We start from the raw sequence: 19,268 nt of genomic DNA, 5'->3' as shown, positions 1-19,268 counted from the left end.
GGGGCTTTGTGTATGCTAGGCAAGTACTCTACCACTAGGCCACGCTCCCAGCCCCCAAGGAATGTTCTTTATCACAGAGGTTTTTTTGTTTGTTTTGTGTGGGTGAGAGTGTGTGTGTGTGTGTGTGTTTTCCTTTTCCTCCAGCCTCGGTTGTGTTAGGCGTTAGGCCTCTTTCACTTGAGACATTGCGTGTTCACTGGAACATTGACATGAGAGTTTTCATTAGTAATATCTCATTGGGGCGCCACATGAGCACGTGGTCTGATGATCAGGAGGTTAACTTTACTCACTTCTGTTGATGCACTTTCTTTAACGCAAGATTTTTTTTTTTCTAGTTCCGAGGCTTAAACTCAGAGCCTGAACACTGTCCTCGAGCCTCTCTGCTCAAGGTTAGCACTCTACCATTTGAGCTACCACGCCACTTCTGGCTTCTTCGATGTCTGTGGTACTGACCCAGGGTTTCATGCATGCTAGGCAAGCACTCTACCACTAAGGCACATTCCCAGCTCTTAAGGCAAGATTTGAGGTTGCTAATATAAATCTTTTCCTTTGTAAATGGGGTCATCGCATCCATGGTAACTCTTGTCTGGGCACTTTTTGTTGTTGGTGGTGGTGGTGGTGCTGGGGCTTGAACTCTGGGCCTGGGCGCTGTCCCTGAGCTTTCCGGCTCAAGGCTAGTGCCCCACCACTGAGCCACAGCACCACTTCACATTTTCTGGTGGTTCATTGTAGATAAAAGTCTCATGGACTGGCTTTGAACTGTGATCCTCAGATCTCAGCCTCCTGAGTAGCTAGGATTCCAGTTGTGAGCCACTGGCACCTGGCTGGGTACTCATTTTTAAAGATACATTTAAAAAATTGTTGTTTGTGGGGCTTGACCACAGGACATCAACACTGTCTCTGAGTTCTTCAGATCAAGGCTAGTGCTGTACCACGTTGAGCCACAGCACCACTTCCGGTTTTCTGGTGGTTACTTGGAGATGAGTCTCTTGAACTTTCGTGCCTGGCCTGGCTTTGAACCTTAATCAGATCTCAGTCTCCTGAATAGCTAGGTTACAAGCATGAGCCACTGGTGCTCAGCTTGAAGATACATTTTGAAGAATAGTTATATCTGCTCAAATTTATAAGTGACAGTTGTGGTCTTCATACGCATGTAATTGATGACTATTTTGACATTTGTTTAGGTTTTTCCCTTTTTTTTTTTTTTATTGCCAGTCCTGGGCTTAAGCTCAGGGCCTGAGCACTGTCCTTGGATTTTTCTCAAGGCTAGAGCTCTACCACTTGACCCACAGCACCACTTCTGGCTTTTTCTAAGTATGTGGTACCAAGGAATCGAACCCGGGTCTTTGTGCATGCTAGGCAAGCACTCTACCACTAGGCCAAACTCCCGGCCCCTAGGTTTTTCCTTTTAACTCAGCCAAGAAAATTTTCCACACTCAGCTTGCCTCTCTCTATATAAGGAAGCTGTAGGTGTGGGAAACCTATTAGAGGAGAGCATTGTTAGAACAACAGCATTTATTTTGCTATTGATAACCAGCATGCCATTCTACAAATACCACCGTGGCAGATATTGTCTGTGTCTGAGAGACCTGCCGTGAGTAAGGACAGGTGAAGCCTTGGAAATCTTGATCTCTCCAGAATCTTCGAATTAAACCTATGTTAATTTTCACAAAAGTTCTGGAACTTCAGGATACCCTAAAGATGGTGACTCATTTCAAAACTTTTTCAGCATAAGTGAAAAAGGCAAGAAATCACAGTTGTTTCCAAGTTGAGGCATATGGAGACTTGAGGTATAAATAAGCTGGAACATCTTCTGGAATAACTGAGCTTTCAAGCTTAGTCCCGGTCTTGTGGCGGCGGCCCCTCTCCTTCTCTGTGTCGTAGCAATGTCCATCTAACCTAGCTGGCCTGACCTCGGAGAAGGAAAGGTGCCTCTGACCTCCTTTGGTAGTGCCTTGCCTTTCTCCAGGCAGAACTGCTCTTGTGCTGGTGCCTAGAGATTGGAGATTGCCCTTCTGCTTGGCCCAAGAGGGAGCTAACTTTCCTCACATTTCCACAGTGCACATGGGAGCGTTTGTCTTGAGAGCATCTGAGATCATCCTGGCGCCCGATTCTGCAATGAGATTTCCCTGCAGACTGGAACAGAAGGGTTAGAGCAGGGCTTAGCATGGACAGGTTCCCTTTGGTAGCAGAATCATCACTGCAGCAGTGCAGGATCACATGGAGCCTTTGGCTTCCAGGCTCTCACCCAAGGGCAGGGCTCACACGTAGGGTCCTCCTTGGACCAACCCCCTGTAGAGCTGCCCAGGCCCAGAACTGGCTAGAGGCTGATTTGGGTGCAGTCTGCAGGATGAGCAAAAGTGGCCCAGAAGAGCAGACGCTGCCACATGCACTCACTTGATTTGCTGTAGCCCGTGGTTCTCAGCCAGTGCAGTGGCCACATAAATCACCTCATCCATCCCCAAGTAGTTCTCCTGGAGACTAGGCAGAGAAGAGACAGAGGGGCCGTGGGGAGTGATCGGGACAGAAGAAACACCGGAAGAGCCAACACTACCTTGGCGTTGTGGGGGACGAGCGGTGAGTAATTCTGGGGTTGGTTTGCCCGTGGGCACCATGACGATTGTGGATCTCCACGGCTACTTACTTGAGTCTGCGGAGACTGGAGTTTATCCGCAGAGCGTTTGCCAGGGCCTTGGCACCCGCCATCCCGATGGCATTTCCTCGTAAGCTGTCGGGAGGGCACAGGGACAGGCTGAGAGGCGGTGACGAGGCCCTCAGTGGAGACGAGGGGTTCTTGGACTTCCCTAGCTATAAGAGAGGAGGCCCATTCTCTCCCCGCGTCCGCCGCAGAACAGCTAGGCTCTGGGGGGTGGGGAAGGCATTAAGGCTAGTGTTCACTAGCCGGGCACACTTGACCAGAAATGGTCATAAAGTGGCCTGGGAATTTTCGTGTAAGTGGACATGTGTGTTCCAGAGATTGTCGGTGGAGACGGGAGTACTCACTCAAGTATCTCCAACGTCCTGTTCACAGCCAGGGCCTCCGCCAGGGCCTGGGCCCCCGGGCTGCCCACGGAGGCCACCTGGAGGCTGTAAAGGGAGGCTCAGTCACTGTGTGCGGGAGAGGTCCCTCCCTCTCCCGCCCCTCCTCTGGGCCCAGCCTCCCTCCATACTCTCTGCCCCTGGCTAGGGCTGAAGGTGGAGAAACCTTAGGAAAGTTGAATCCCCTGTACTCATGACAAGTGTGGATATGGAAGTTAGCAGACAGGAATTGAGTCTTCTAGGAGGGCAGGGGGCAAACACTCACGGAGCCCCCTAATTCTTATGTCCTAGAAGTTTGGTTTATTATTTGCTGCTGCTAGGAAAGCGAAGCACACCTTTCTTTTTTTTTTGCCAGTCCTGGGCTTGAGCTCAGGGCCTGAGCACAGTCCTTGGACTTTCTCAAGGCTAGAGTTCTACCACTTGAGCCACAGCACCACTTCTGGCTTTTATCTATGAGTGTGGCACCAAGGAATTGAACCTGGGTCTTTCTGCATGCTAGCCAAGCACTCTACCACTAGGCCAAACTCCCGGCCCCGAAGCACACCTTTCTTGATGGATTAATAAATAGGTGTCTAGGGCCAGCGGGGACTGGGCTTCCCCCCCCCCGCCCCGTGCATTCCAGACTTACTAGAGCGCAGTGAGGGTTGTGTTCACCTTGAGTGCGCTGGCCACGGCAGACACACCTTCATCCCCAATGTCATTCTCCTGTAAGCTGAGCGCAGGCAGGCACCTTAGCAGGCCCGGGGCCCAGGCTGGCAGCCGGGGAGGACCTGCTGGGTTTGGGCCTGCCAAGTTTATCTAGACTGCACACCAGGTACACCCTCAGTCACCTTGGCATGGCGGCCCTGCTGTGCAGCCCATGTCCTCAGAACATGCAGAGCGGGCCCGGGGCTGCATGGTTCTGAATGAATGGGCATGCAGGCAAGACAAGGGCTGTATGTGAATTACTGACAACAAAGATTTGGGATCAGAAAATACAGGTTGAAGCTCGCATGTCATGGTACATTCCTGCTTGTCAGGTTTCTGTATCACCCTCACACACCACACACACCACACACGCTTTCTAGTTGGGGGAAAATACAGGCTCTGTGGCAGTAAATGACCCACGTTTAGGTTAAATAGACCTGATATATTTACTTTAGTAATCAGGCATGGCCAGTGTGCTAGGTGTACAAGCATGGGCCCAGCCTACCCTGCTGGAACTTGGTGTGAAGACACAGTTAAATGAGCAGTTATAAAAGCCAGGGGGCAGGCTGCAAAGCCCAGCAGGGTCTCTGCCTGTGTGTCCAGAGAAGACAGGACAGCTGGCATGTCTGAGCAGCCCAGAGAAGCTGAGCTGAATCCCCCATGATGAGGACAGGGATTGGTAGTGGAGGCTTTCAGGGAGGGGCCTTAGAAGCCATGCTTGGAATCTTACACTTTGCTTTGCAGGTGCAGGAAGCCATCTAAGGTTGGGGACAATGGCATTTTGGAAAGATCTCTGGCCAGCAGTATGCAGGGAGGGCCTGGATGTGGAGGTGCCCAGTGATGCAGGTGAGTGGCCATGAGGCCTACGTGCTGTCCACCAGGACAGACAAGAGGGTGAAAGTGGGCTTGCAGTGGAGGTGAGTGCAAAATGGGCTCGTAGCTGGCTCAGGCAGGCTTTCTGAAGAGAAGGTGGCCACCTGAAATGTCTGTGGCACATGGAGGGAGCATGCAGAGTGGGGGTGGCCTCATGCTCCATCACTCAGAAGAGAGAGCTGGGCCATCAGTGCAGGGTTACCACAGCCCTAGGACAGGAAAGCTCCCAAAGAAAGAGAGCCAGGGCCACAACATATCTAAGAGCAGAGCAAGAAGGAAAAGATAAGGAGAACCATACCTGGGGAGGTGGGGGGCAGAAAAAGGTCCCCAGAGCTGTGAGAGAGGGAACCGTGAAAATGGAAGCAGATGAAGCTCAAAAAGTGAAGCCCAGCCCAGCTTAGTGGCTCACACCTATAATCCTAGCTACTCAGGAGGCTGAGGTCTGAGGATCAAGGTTCAAAGTCAGCTCAGGCACTATAAAGCCTGTGAGACTCTTATCTCCAATTAATCACTAGAAAATGCGAAGTAGGGCTATAGCTCAAGGGGTAGGGCAATAGCCTTGAGCTGAAGAGCTCAGGCACAGCGCCCAGGCCCAGAGTTCAAGCCCCAGGCCCCCCACACACACAAAAAGTGAAATGTTAGATTTCCAGGGGACCCAGCACTTGCACTCCCTGCCCTGTACCCCAGAGTCATGAAGTCTGTTCTTCCAGAAAGCGTCCTTGCATCATTATTCATAATGGCTACAACATGGAAGCTAACCAAATATTCCTCAAATGGAAAGTGGATACCTGCAATGTGTATCCATACAGTGAGTAGGATTCAGACATTAAAAATGCAAGAGGTGAGTGCAGGGATGGAACATGCTGCTTAGCTGCTCAAGGTCCTGGGTTTGATCCCAGCTCTCACATACAAAACTCTCACGTTGTGAGGCTGTGAGATGAGATTTATGTGAAATGTTCAGGGTGGGCAACTTGAGACAAATAGTTTCTAGCAATAATGTGGAAGATAAAATAGTCTGCCGAGGGATGCATGGCTCCTGTGTAAAGTGAGTGGATTTTGTGGCTTGTGGACTGTCTCAGTAAAGCTATCTAAAGAGCAGAGGGGCCTGTGGGCATGGCTCAAGTGACAGAGCTCCTGCCTGGTTTTAACAAAAACCAGATGAGGACTATGGCAGAGGCTGTGTATGCAGGCCTTGTACCCAGGGACGCTCTGGACGTCCCCCTCCCTGCGCCCCCCTCCCCGGGCCACACTTACTCTAAGCTTCTCAGGCTCCTGTTGAGCTGCAGTGCTTGTCCCAGTGCCCTGGCTGCACCAGCCTGGATGAAGTTCCACTGCAGACTGTGCAGACACACACAGGTGACCACACGGCCCAAGAAAGAGCCACAGGGGCTCTGGAGGTTCTTGGAAGCTGGCAGGGCTCCTTCAGCTCCCCTGAGTCCCCAGAGGGTCAGTGCTCACCACAGGGACGAGCTCAGATAGGCTTCGGATAGCCCCTGTGTGAGGCATGGGTCACCTCGGGCACAGCCGTGGCGCTGAACCTCCTCACACGGGCCTGCCTGAGGATCAGCCCCCGGCACAGCCTCCGGCATTGGGGCCTTCTGGAGTTGGGGACCTTGGGAGGGGTCATCCCAAGGTCAGGTTTGAAGACCCAGGGTTTAGGTGTGGTCCCGTGGCAATGTGGGAGAGTGGTGGGGTGGGGCAGAGGCAGTGGACTTACTGGAGCGATGTGAGGGCCTGGTTCTCTCCCACGGCCACTGCGATGGCCTGGGCGCCGTCGTCATGGAGGAGATTGGCTGTTAGGCTGAGAGGTGGGGAGTAGGAGCAAGTGAGTGGGAACTGCCCTGAAGCCCCCCTCTTCTTGGTCACTGGGGAGTCCCAGCTGCTCCCCGTCCTGTGCTGCGGTTATCACGTCTGTGGAGAGATCGGGTGTGCCAGGCACGTGCTCCTGACAAGCACCCAGGCTGGCCCAGGCTCAGCTCCGGAGGGGTGGTGAATGATCACAGCCAGGGCTCAGTGGAGCTGCCCGGAGACCTACCCATGGCCGGGCCGCACACCAAGCCCTCCCGGGCCAGAGGCTGGCAGCGTTTCCCGAGGTCCTCACCCAGGTACTTTATACTACCGGGGGAGGAGGGGGCAGAGCCACCACCACCGCCGGGACTGGACAACCCTTCTCCCACCCGGCCCTTCTCCAGTCCTGTGAAATGGTGAGGGTGCCCAGGGCCTGGTCTTCACCAGCCTGGAGCCTCACTGGCAAGGTAGCCATGGGCGCAAGGGAGGGCACCCCACACCCCCTGCCCCTGCATACTCCAGGTGCTGCAGGGTACTGTTCACACAGAGCGCCCGCGCCAGGGCCTGGGCTCCCTCCGAGCTGATGGAGTTTTCTCGCAGGCTAAGGAAAGAGAGAAGACACTGAGCCGCTGATGGGGCAGATGAGACCTAGCTGGAGACAAGACGTGGTGTCTAGGCTTTTTCCTCCCTTCCTTCCTTCCTCCCTCCTTCCCTCCCTCCTTCCCTCCCTCCCTTGTATTTTTGGTCAATTTTGTGGCTTGAACATGAAGCCTGGTGCTGTCTCTGAGCTCTTTTTTTGCTCAAGGCTAGTGTTCTACCACTTTAAGCCATAGTACTACCTCCTAGGCTGGGTTTTGTTTATTTGTTTGTTTGTTTGGTTGGGTGGTTGGGTGGGTGGGTGTTTTTATTTTTTTGATGGGTCATGGGGCTTGAACTCTGGGCGTGGGCAGTGTCCCTGACTCTTCAGCTCAAGCCTACCGCCCTACCCTTGAGCCAAGCTCCGCTTCAGTTTTCTAGAGGTTAATTACAGCTAAGAGTCTCAGGTCCTTTTGTGGCTGGGCTGGCTTTGAACCTTGATCCTCAGATCTCAACCTCCTGAGTAGCTAGGATTACAGGCGTGAGCCACCATGCCCGGCTCCTAGGCATTTTGTTTTTTTAAGTTCCAAAAGAAGAAGAGAAGCATAATGCCTTCCCGAGAGAGCAGAGAGGGAACAGAGCCCCTGTCTCCAGAACCAGTCTGTCCCTGATAGTTCCCCATCCCAGGCTTCCTTTCCACATTTAGTGTCCCCCAGCCAAGGGGACAGCCAATGGGAAGGAAAGCCAAGACTTACTTGAGGGAGAGTAGAGTCTGGTTGGTGCAGAGGGCCCATGTGAGCACTGCCACCCCGGTGTCACTGATGGAGTTACTCTGCAGGCTGCAGAAGAGGACGGCGCACCTTTGCATGGCTGTCTCAGGCCCCAGAGGCAGCTGCCCGCTCTAGCCTGTGACCACGGCACTGGCACTGGGTCCAACAGGGAGTTAGAGGACTGACTATTCTCGTCCTCCTTTCTTCTTCCATTGCCCTCCCTTCTGTCTGTGGTCAGGCTGGGGCAGGAAGGCCTAGCACACACCCAGGTTCAGACTCTTGCCACCTGGATGGCTGCAGGCATCCTCAGGCAAGCCATTTAGGCTCTGCCGTCCAGAGAAAGAAGTGCAGAAGCCACCCAATGAGCCCAGCCCACCTCGGCCTCTCTCCAGCTACCTGTGCTCAAGGTTACCCTGGTCTGTCACTCAAAGTCCTAGGCACAGCCGAAACCCTTAATGAAGTCAAGAGAAACGGAGCTGGTGGAAGGGTGAGACGTGAGACAGATGGTGAGGCAGAGACGGGCTCATGTTGACGGGGTTCTGGTCTGGAAATGGCGCTGAATGACCCATGGAGAACCCGGGAGTCATTGTCCCCGCCCCAAGGGTAGACAGCAGACTCACTCCAAGCTCTGCAGGACCTGGTTCATCTTTAGAGCCTCAGCCAGGGCTTTTCCACCTCCATCACCAATGCTGTTACTGGAGAGCCTGGAAATGACCGATGCTGCCGGTGAGCTGTCTTTTAGAGTCACCAGGCAGGGCCTGGGAAGTCAGAGCTCAGGGGATGCTATGTCTGTTTCAAGGGTGCCCCTTGCAGTTTGTGCTGCCGGATTCTTGCAGATCTGTAATTGCTACAAATGACTCCTTGCTACCTGTGAGAGAGTAACTTTTCAAAATCCTTCTTGCCAGGGCAGGGGTCAGAATTAAGCCACAGTGAGAGGTGTTTCTATACTTGATGAGAAGGAGGCAGGGCCTGCCCAGTCCTGAGAATCTGGGTTTCCATTTTCCTTGTCTAGGAGGGTCGTGTCCACCCAGCTATCTACGTTTCATCTATCCATCCAGTCACAAATACTGAGGAGGGGCAGTTTGACTCTTTGACATGTCTTACATGAGCTCCTTCAGGCCCCTGTTCTGCTTCAAGGCATCTGCCATCTTCTGGGCTCCTATGAGCCCAATGGTGTTGTGCTGTAGACTGTGAAAGACAAGAGGGGCCATCAGCCTAGCTGCCACAGCCATTTCCAGGCACGGGACAGCCTGGCTCGGGGTAGGAGGTCCGAGGAAGTAGCGCGTCCTCCACTTATTACTGTGCCGGGGGGGGGGGTCCCCACAAAGGTTGAGTGTAAGGAGCAGGATCAAGGGCTGCTGGGCTGATGGGAGGGGCTGCCAGTCCTCAAGAACCTAATGGGTGGGGACTTTCATGCACAGGTCTGCTCACCAGCGTCTCCCACCTCGAGACCCTCTCTGGGGAGGGGCACAGGGCTGAAAGGGAAAGACCTCTCCTACTTGATGCTAAGAAAGTACAGTCTTGACAGGGAGCATGGCCTAGTGGTAGGGTGCTTGCCTAGCATGCATGAAGACCCGGGTTCGATTCCTCGGTACCACATACATAGAAGAAGCCAGAAGTGGTGCTATGGCTCGAGTGGTAGAGCTCTAATCTTGAGAAAGCCCAAGGACAGTGCCCAGGCCCTGAGTTCAAGGCCCAGGACTGGAAAAAAAAAAGCACTATCAGCCTTCTGCCCTCCTTTCCCAAGCCTGATATCTTCTAAGGTCTTGAGGTCTTCTCTGGAAAGGTAAACCCCAAGCAACATGGTGGTCCTTTCTTCTTGCCAGTACAGGAATAGCCTGGGCATCTGGCTCTTACCTTCTTATCATAAAAGAGAAGTTTTAAACCTTTCCTGTGGAAGAAAGCAGTTAGGGAGCACTGGTAAACACCCAGTAATTTGGTCCACTTAAGACAGCATCAGGTCCTTTTACTTCTGGAAAGGATGGGAGTTCTTTTTGTTCTCACAACCTCATTGGCAGGTTGTGTATGAGGCTCACTGCAATCTGGCCTGAGACGTATTCAATAATAAAATTATTACTAAGTTAATTTCTATCCTCCGGATTGACCGGAGGGTTTTTGTTGTTGTTGTTGTTGCTTGTTTGTTTGCCAGTCTTGGGCTTGAGTTCAGGGCCTAGGCTCTGTCCTTGGGTTTTTCTCAAGGCTAATGCTCTGTCACTTGAGCCACAGCCCCATTTCTGTCTTTTTTCTGTGTATGCGGTACCAAGAAATGGAATGCTAGGCAAGCACTCTACCAGTACGCCACGCTCTCAGCCTGGCCAGAGGTTTTATTGTCAATCAATTCCTCTCAAAGTGGGTGTGTCCATTTTTTCCGGAAGCCACCAGAGGGTCAGAAAGATTCAGGAGCTGCCCACCCTTCCTTTCTTTGATGAAATTGGCAGAGGCCAAACAACAGGGAGTAAGAAGGGAGAGACAAGGAGGCAGGTTCACTCACTGTAGCACAGAGAGGGTCTGGTTGGAGGCCAGGGCCTCTGCCATGCACTTGGCACCATCATCCCTGATCCTGTTGCTCTGGAGGCTGTGGATGCAAGAGGGGATGTGTCAGGGAGGGAGAGAGGAGACTTCTCAACTGTGGCACGAATGCCACTGCAGTGGGACGCCTCTGTGGGGCAAGGTGCTGCAGGGGCCCGCAGGGAAGACCAGATGACCTGCTAGCAAGAGACAGTGTAAGCTGTGTGCCCACGTGAGTCTCAGCACTTGTCTGTTAACTGGGGCCAGGTACCATGCTGTATGAATCGAACAATAATGAGGTAATCGGTCGTCCTCTCTGCAGCTAGGAGCCACAGCGCCCAAGCACTGGTGGTGATGTAGAGACATTGGCACCCTCACCCTGCTGGAGTGGAAATCGGCCTGGCTCTGTGAAAGATAGTTCGGCAATTCCTCCGCAGGTCAGATTTATGACCTAGTAATTCCATTCCTCAGTCTATACCCAAAGGAATCGAAAACAAGTACTCGGATACTTGTACCACAGATACAGCAGCGCCATTCATAATAGTGGAGACAGACGAAATGTCCCCCAGTGGATGGGCAGATAAACTATACTCCACCTATTTGAAAACATCATCCAGTCGCTAAATGGAATGAGACACTGATAACATGGGGACCTTAACAAGTGAGACGTGAGGAAGAGCGACACAAAGGGTCTTGTTGGAAAATTCCCTTTGTGTGAAATGTCCACAGTTGCTCAGGAAGCAGACGGGTGTGAGGGTCTGTGACTGCTGGGGTACAAGGCCTCTGAGGGTGTGAGGTGTGTTGAAGTTGGGGATGATGCTTGTGCAACATGGTGAACAAATGCATTGAAGAAAACAAGAGAACACAAAAACAATGCCTGCTCAACTAAGGATCGGATACAACTACAGGCTCGTAAAAGACAGCAAGCCACGTCATACCGTGGCACGGAGATAGGCTTTTCTGTGTCTTGGAAAACACCATGACTTTAGGGATTCATAGAGGCACAAAGAGGAAGAAAGAGCTCGAGCTTGAAGCTTGCTTAGGACACGAGCTCCTGGGTCCCCAGTGCGGTGCTATCTGGGGCTCCAGGCCCCCCATTTTCAGTCGCTTCCCATCTCACAGGTGGCTCTAGAGGCCATCGTTTTCTGGAGCAGGGAGCAGGGAACCCGTACCTCAGAGAGGCCAGGGTGCGGTTAATCCTCAGAGCATCCGCCAGCGCCTTGGCTCCCTGTGGTCCGATGGTGTTGCCGCGGAGGCTGGTAGAAAGAAGCAAGTGAGAAAAATGACTTCCAGGCAGGGCAGGAGGGAAGAGACTGGAATCACACGGACTTCTTTCTAAACCATGATCCTTGAAAAGCTACCTCACGGCTTAAGAACTCATTGAGTTGGCCTAGGGTAGATTCTTATGCAGGTAAGCGAGGAAGGAATGTCCATGCCATCCCATGTGCCGGGTCATGGGGTACAGGGCGTGAGGAGCGTGGAACTGAGGGGAAGGGGCATTGTAGATTGAAGGTCAAGCGCCGTGTACTTCACGGGATCAGGAGAGAAGGCCTTGCTTCACCAGCCGGCCTGCCAGTCACCCAGATAGTCTAGCGACTATGACTAGAAGGGGTAGCAAGCCCAGAGCCTACCATGGACTGACTGGGGAGCCAGGGAAGGGTGCTAGAATCGCAAGTCGTTCCTGCAGGAGAGAGGATGGCTCAGAACCCCTCATCCCCCCAGGTGTGTCTGCTTACTCCACAGCAGTCAGGCTCCTGTTGACCAGCAGAGATCTGGCCAGAGCTTTGGCTCCTTGGTTACCGAGCTGGTTCTCAGCCAGGCTGCACAAGAAAGGAAGACAGGAGTGGTCATTTGGGAATCTGAAGAAGCCCTTGGCCTCCCAGCATTATCTGGACCTGGACACGGGGGACAGAGTGACCCCTAGAGCACAAAGCTGTGAAGGTGAGGCCCTGAGCCCGAGTGGGCCAACAAATCCTCACCCTGGAAAAGGGTGACAGCAAAATGTTTGCCTGGCCAGGCGAGGTGGCTCATGTCTAAGCTACTCAGGAGGCTGTGATCCGAGGATCAAGGTTCAAAGCCAGCCCAGGCACTAAAGACCATGAAACTCATCTCCAATTAAGTGGGGCTGTGGCTCAAGGGTTGGGTGGTAGGCTTGAGCTGAAGAGCTCAGGGACAGCACCCGGGCCGAGTTCAAGCCCCATAACCCACCAAAAAAAAAAAAAAAAGTTTGTCCGAATATTGTACACAGCTTCACAAATGCTCAGCAAAGAGTTTGGGCAGTCAGAGTCCACTGCATAAGCAACTGTATAGTCTATTATAAGGACCCCGGCCAGTGGCCTGGTGGCTCTCAAGATGAAAGGAAAAAAAATATATATATAGCATTTACCTATTTCCCAAAATACCCACATTTGCAAAATTCCTAAAAGCCCAGCAGTCAGCTCTCAAGCTGGGCTAAGCAAAGTTCTAAATACACATTTGATCCTAGCCTCCTTCTAGCACAAAACTGAAAAGGGTAGAACTGCAAAGCTAACTTAAGTTTGAAAAATGCACATCCATCAGTTCCTTGCTGGAAAGGTAAGAATACCAACATGCTAGTGGATCCGCATCCCTCTTGAGAGGAGGAAGACTAGTAGGCAGTTATGATCAAGATGCATTGGATACACAAATGGATTTGTTAACGTGGAGTGCAACTTTTTGTACAATTAACATACTAGTTGTTTTTTTTTTTTTAATTCATCCTGGCCACCTTTTTTTTTTTTTTTTTTTGCCAGTCCTGGGCTTGAGCTCAGGGCCTGAGCACTGTCCTTGGACTTTCTCAAGGCTAAAGCGCTTGAGCCTCAGCACCACTTCTGGCTTTTTTCTATGTATGTGGTACCGAGGAATCAAACCCGGGTCTTCATGCATGCTAGGCAAGCACTCTACCACTAGGCCAAACTCCCGGCCCACCTCCTGGCCACCTTGTAAATATGTATTCTCATGTTTCAGACAGATTTTGTTGCCCAGGGACTTATATATATATATAGTGTTTTACAAATAATATTTTTTAGCAGCTATGATATGTGTTTTCTAAAGAGTGATTTGTCCATTGCAAACAGGAAGGTGGCACTGAGGGCCAACCTTAAAGGGGGGGGGGGGGAAGAGCATGTAGCCATAGAAGAAATGTTTCCTTTACTACTTGTCATGTGCTAAAATTACCAGAAATCTCTGTGCCGTGGTGGCACGTACAGTGTGTAGACACGGTGTGTGTGAGCCTCACCCGGCTGCCTCTGCTCTGCTCTTACAGGTGATATGCGTTCTCAGAGTGTGCCACGGGCCCATGCACAGCGAGGGTGACGGGCGAGGGGGTCTGGACCCCATGACACAGGTGGGCTCCTGGGGTAGCCTTACCTGACCTTCTGAATGCGACAGTCCTTCCTGCTCAGCACACTGCCCAGCAGCTCCATCACGGGGTCCTGGAACTGGTTATTGTCCAGCCTGGCCGGGAGAAGCAATGGCGGTGAAGGTTCCCGCCCCCTGCAGGCAGGGTGGGGATCCCTCCCCTCCTCTGATGTCAGGGTCCTTGGGAGCCTTAGGCTTCTTTCTGGGGGGGGGGGGCAGGGGTTGGGGGAGGTCTTCCAGTGGCCACCGTGGCAACACCCCTGAACTCGGCTCCCCTCTCTGGGTCCCCCTTTGCTAGCTCTGCTTTGTAAACCGCTCCTCGGTCCTGAACGAGCCTCATCCGTATGTATTTTCTCCCTGCTGGCTAAGGCCCAGAGCAGTGGGCAGAGCATGGGCTGAGAGGGCAGCCTGTGGGGCTCTCATGGGGGTGAACTGTGTCCCCAACCCTGGCTCGCCCCGGTTCCTCTAGGATGTGACATTATCCAGAGGTGGGGCACTGGATTACGGCAGTGTCTAGGCCAGTGTGGGGTGCGCTAGTGGAGGCCAGGGCCATGAGAGGCAGGAGACGCACAGCCATGGGGACTGGCAGCCTTCCCCACGTCATGCCCTCCCTTCTGGCCCTCAGAACGCTGAGGAACGCGTCGCTGTGGTGTGGACACCCGGGTCCCAGAGCAGAAGGGGGAGCAGGGACCAGCCCTGGGCCCTCCTGCACTGTCCCGCACCCTGCCCCAAGTCCTCACCTGAGGGTCTGGCAGTAGAGAAGCTGGGGCAGCAAACTCTGGAGCACTCCCTGATCCAGGCACAGGGACAGCTCGGTCTCTTGGGAACACGTATCCGATACTTGCAAGAGGTAGGCCAGGGCAGCCCGGTGGGAGGGACCGGTCAGCTCGGCCAGCGCCCCGCTCTGCATGGCCTCCTCCACGCTGCGGGTCAGCTCTGTGTGCCGCAGCTCGTGGAGGCAGTGCAGGATATTGACCGAGCGAGCGGAGACTGCAGTGTTGGGGTGCAGGCACCCCTGCAGGAGCTCTGCCACCTGGGCTTGGTAGGCCTGGTGTTCACCTTGTGGCAGCAGAGAGCTCGCCAGCAGGGCATTGACCCGTGGAGACAAGAGGCCCGAGAGGAAGCGCAGGAATACATCCAGTCTTCCGTCCTCGGCTTGCATGGCCCGCTGGGCTGCGCCCCGGAAATGCGCCAGGAAACCCAGCCTGGGCCAGGACATACCACTCTCCGTGAAGAGATCAAAGATGGCCCTCCTGGATGCGCTGTAGTAATACGTCGCTGCCACAAACTCCTGTAGGGACAAGTGGTTGAAGCAGTAGGCCACCGCGGAGGCCTGCGTGTCCTCCCGCTGTAGGAAGCAGCTACACAGGGCGCCCTGCAGCAGGGCCAGGTCCACACCAAACGCCTTCATGTCCTGCTCGTAAAACACGTACTTCTTCCTGAGCAGCCCGTGGAAGGCCAGCCGACCCAACGTCCCTACCACCTTGCGAGCACTGTGGGCCACCTGCTCAATCCGTGGGCTCGCCTTGCCCTTTTCCTGGGCCTCCCCCCCAAGAGCCATCCTGAAGTACCAAGAGTACAGTTCACACAGGGTCTGCGGAGGAGCCGGCCCCGCGTCCTGGAGGGCCAGTCTGCTGCGGTACAGGTGACCCAGTGCTACCCCCGTGAGTTTGCAGAACGCCGGGACAGTACACATCACATACAAGGCCTTGTTCCTCTGCACCTGGCTGAGGACCTGGCCCAGGAGGGCCTGATCCCCGGGGAGAGTCTGCTCCAGACACGCCCGGATCTCTTCCTCAGTAAAGCCTCGGATCTCCGTCATTCTGTCCACCAGGCCTCCCGGGATCTGGCCAGCTGCGCTGGGACGGGAGGTGATCCACACGGAAACCTCTGGGAAAAGGTTGCCTCGGATGATGTTGGTAATCAGGTGGTCCACCTGAACGTCCTTCTGCGGGTCCGTGCAGGCCACGGTGTTAGAGAAGTCCAGGGGCGACTTACACTCGTCCAAGCCGTCCAGGACCAAGAGGACTCTGGCTGGGGCCTCCCCGACATTTGGGAAGACGGAGCCCACGAGTCTGTCTGCAGACAGCTTCTCGTGGGTGTTGAGGTCCCGGAAGGTCAGGGGCAGCACCAGTGAGAAGTCCTTGCCCACCTGTCCGTGAGCCCAGAGGCGGACAAAGTGCCTTACCAGGGTGCTCTTGCCCATGCCGGCCACCCCGACAGTGATGGAGATGCGGGGCGGGATGGACACTCGGGACAGAGGCAGGAAGAGCCTGTCCAGGGCGATGGTCCTGGCCGGGCCCCAGCCCCCTCGCGTGGCTTCCACCTGCGTGAAGTCGTGCTCCCTTTGCTGCAGGTCTGTCAGGCCGTCGAGCAGCAGCAGGCTAGCCAGCCGCTGCGACGAGCCACCCAGCTCCGGGCCACTTCCTGCCCTGCTCAGCAGAGCCTCCCGGTACCTCTGGATCCGAGAGTCTGCAGGTCAACAGGCCAGGGGGCAGGGCAGGTGAGGGCCACGAGAAAGGGGAGAGGGCCCCCGTGCGCCCCTCCCTGGCCTCCGAGGCAGGTCTTACCATGGCTGTGAGGTGCCTGTGGGGAGTCCGGCGTCCTGTCCCGGGCTGGTAGGTTCTGACCAAGCTGACTCCCTTTCCCAGCCAGCAAGTCCACGAGGGCCTTGACCTGCTCAGCCGGGGAGCTGGCACCGTGGATCTGGTTGGCCTCCCCACCTGATCGCATCTCCTGCTTCCTCATGGAGTCCTGGATCATGCCCGGGAACTATGAAGACAGGACCCACAGCTGCCGCCTGCTGTTGCCTCCATACAGCAGCCCGACGGGTGAGTGAGCTCTGAGATCAGGGCGGGAGCCCCTTCTCTTCCCAGCCATGGCTGGACCACCAGCCCCCCCTTCAGTGGAGCTTTTTGGTCCTAGACAGTGAGAATTGTGAGGGTAGAGGCCAAGGGGACTGCACCTAGGGCTCTCTGTCACTTACCAGCTGGGAGACCCTGGGTGGGGTGTGTCACCGCTCTGAACCTTGGTGTTCTCATTTGTGACCTGGAAACGGTGGCAAGGGTGTCAGCAGATTTTCTCAAAAGGAGGGAGGGAGGAATGACATTGCCAGTCTGGAAGAAAATATAATGCATGATTCTCCAGGTAGAGAACATTCTGGAACAGGCAAAAGAGTGGTGATGAGGAGGTAAAGCTAGGCCTGCCAGGGCACCTTATTGAGATCCCGCCTCAAAATCAAAGTTTCCAAAAGGGCTCTAGATGAAGCTTAGTGGTAGAGCATTTGCATAGGAAGTGTTCTCCCTGCATTTCTGCAGAATCCTCCTGGCTCTTCTTACTCTTTTATTCTTCTGAGCATCAAACCTGCCTTTCCCAGACAACAAGTCCACAAGGAGTACGGATGCACACTCTCTGGGACAGGACCCCGCCGAAATGAGCACTGAGCCTGCCTTGACACATACCACAGTGCTTCTGCCTACCGTTCAGCTTCCTGTCTGTATGAGTTAGACTATGCTAGGGACTTCCTGGGTGGGATGTGAGGTTGTGATCTTTTGGTGCCTGCCTTCTTCTGTCATTCATTCTGTGTCCTGTCTTCGGTCCTCACCCACGTTGGTGCTTCATTCCTTTCTACGGCTGAATAGTGTCCTGTGGTATGTATAGACAAGTTTGTCTGCATCCCGTGCTGGATACATGGGTGGTATCTACCTTTTGTCTCTGGTGAACTATGCCGTCATGAACACGGTCGTACCATCAGCTATCTCTTGGCGACTCTGTCCTTCGTTTTCCCCGAGTGGGATTGTCGCATCATTTCATCATGCTATGGTCGCGCTTGGCTTTTTGTTGTCCTTTTCTTAATTTTCTTTTTTCTTCCTGAGAGAGGGCTTTGCCATGTAGCCTACGTAGCATCGAACTCACATCCTCCTGCCTTAGCTTTCCACGTGCTAGGATTGTAGGCAGGGGCATCTGGCTTTACAAAATCCATGGTTAGGGGCTGGGCTATCAGGAGGACGAACGGGTGGACATGGTTGTGGGTTGAGGCAGGACCTGCCTTGTGCTGGGAGCGGGGTCCCTAGCCCCACTCGATCCCAACCAGTCACACATCTTTCTCCCTACCCTCCTTCAACGGAAAGTTTCCAGATTTAGCACCATAAAATACAAGTACACAAACCAGGCCCCAAAAGCTCTCGCCTGTCATCCTAGCTACTCAGGACGATGAGATCTGAGGATCATAGTTCAAAGCCAGCCCAGGTAGAAAAGTCTCCCTGAGACTCTGATCTCCCGTTAACCACTCAAAATCCAGAAGTGGCACTGTGGCTCAAGTGATAGAGTACTAGCTCCGAACAGAAGAGATTCAGAACAGTGCCCAGGCCCAGAGCTCAAGCCCCACAACTGATAAAAATAAATAAATAAAAAATACAAGAACACTTGTGAAATCTTACTTTTAAGCAACAAATTTTTAGTATAGGTATAGCCCTTAAAAAATAAAAAAATATATACATATTATATATATTATATATATATATATGTTGCTTCACTTCTGGTTTTTTGGCGGCTTATCGAGGATACAAATCTCACAGACTTTCCTGCCACAGTCCTCAGGTCTTAGCCTCCTGAGTAGCTAGGATTACAGTAAAAGTATAGATCCCTAGCAGCTAGCTTTGGCCTCAGCCCCTTGGATTCTCCTCTACCCTGACTCCTCGCCTTTGTCCCCCTGCCTGGCTGGGACTGGGAATTCCATGTGCAGTCATCTTGAGGTGGTCCTTGTGCCCTGGCCTCTGAGCGCCAGGGGAGGAGGAGGAAGAAGTAATGTCTTCGAGACATTTCGGACCACACTGACCTGAATCCTGATGAAAGGGCAGGTGGCGGGGCTGCAGGGTGCCAGCCTGCAGCCCAGGCTCAGGAAAGCTCACACCCCCAGAAGGGAACCAGCAGGAGCCCTGAGGCCCAGAAGCCTGGCCCCTGTAGCCAATACCCCTGTAGCCACCCCCCACTCACCCCAGGAGGCACCTGTATCTAGAAGGCCTCTTGTGTTCTCCCCCTCCCGCTCCTGCTCGGAGCCCTCCGGGACCATGGGCTAACACTAGGTGACATGGGACAACAGCTCCAAGCGGGCACGGTGCCTGGGAGCTGGGCTTTCTCCCCGGGCCTGTGCTGGGGCGCGCGTTAATTCAGTCCATGCTGTGTGCCGCTCTAGCTCCAGTAGCTCCCAGCACCCAAAGGAAAGCTTCCTCTAGTTTCCCTCCCTGCCCAGAGGGGCTCAAACCATAAAAGTCCCCATCCTTCCTGCCAACTGTCCCATCTCCCTCCCCTGGCCCTCTGAAGCGGCTTAGACTCTGCTTACCTCTGCGTCCTTGTTGCTGTTGCAAGGATGCCAAGACTGGGAGGCCAGGGGACTCATGTCCCCACCCCTGGGCTGGGCCCTGCTCCTGCAGGCCCTGGAAGCTCCCTGGGGCTGAGAAGCCCGGTCTGAGGGGAACAAGGTGACTCACCACACTGACCACTCTTGGACTACGGGGCAGCAGGCAGACGCACCACCTCCTGCCATCCTCATCACGCTGTCCCTGCAGCCTCGACTCCTCACCTCTTCCTGTGTCGGGCTCCACCTCAGCCTTCCTTCCTGTCTGATTTCAAAAGCCCACAAACCTCCCA

General features: G+C 54.0%; 1 protein-coding gene across 1 annotated transcript; it reads right to left on the bottom strand.

Annotated features, from left to right (window-relative positions):
* Window positions 1-1,546: 1,546 nt before the first annotated feature.
* On the bottom strand, window positions 1,547-19,167 carry Nlrc3 (NLR family CARD domain containing 3). Its single transcript, XM_090324881.1, has 19 exons — window positions 18,961-19,167; window positions 16,606-16,735; window positions 16,190-16,391; window positions 14,360-16,091; window positions 13,629-13,715; window positions 11,978-12,061; window positions 11,414-11,497; window positions 10,225-10,308; window positions 8,838-8,921; window positions 8,354-8,437; window positions 7,719-7,802; window positions 6,905-6,988; window positions 6,317-6,400; window positions 5,854-5,937; window positions 3,668-3,751; window positions 3,004-3,087; window positions 2,645-2,728; window positions 2,398-2,481; window positions 1,547-2,136 (listed from the first exon to the last, which is right to left on the bottom strand). Exons 3-19 carry the CDS (start codon window positions 16,380-16,382, stop codon window positions 2,046-2,048), a joined length of 3,195 nt encoding a protein of 1,064 aa, XP_090181007.1. The 5' UTR covers window positions 16,383-16,391; window positions 16,606-16,735; window positions 18,961-19,167; the 3' UTR covers window positions 1,547-2,045.
* Between the last annotated feature and the right edge of the window lie 101 nt (window positions 19,168-19,268).

The sequence above is a fragment of the Megascapheus bottae genome, chromosome 36, assembly GCF_031878675.1.
Source record: "Megascapheus bottae isolate mThoBot1 chromosome 36, mThoBot2.hap1, whole genome shotgun sequence".
Classification (NCBI taxonomy): domain Eukaryota; kingdom Metazoa; phylum Chordata; class Mammalia; order Rodentia; family Geomyidae; genus Megascapheus; species Megascapheus bottae.
Note: the sequence above shows the minus strand (reverse complement) of the source record. Positions and strands in the feature narration are given on the sequence as shown.

Coding starts and splice junctions, on each gene's coding strand:
- Nlrc3 (XM_090324881.1), bottom strand. CDS start 16,382: ATGATCCAGGACTCCATGAGGAAGCAGGAGATGCGATCAGGTGGGGAG. Junction 11,498..11,977: donor AGGAGCCTGACTGCTGTGGA/GTAAGCAGACAC, acceptor TCTTTCTACCAG/CCTCCGCGGCAACACCATCG. Junction 3,752..5,853: donor AGGAGCCTGAGAAGCTTAGA/GTAAGTGTGGCC, acceptor GCCTGCGCTCAG/CTTACAGGAGAATGACATTG.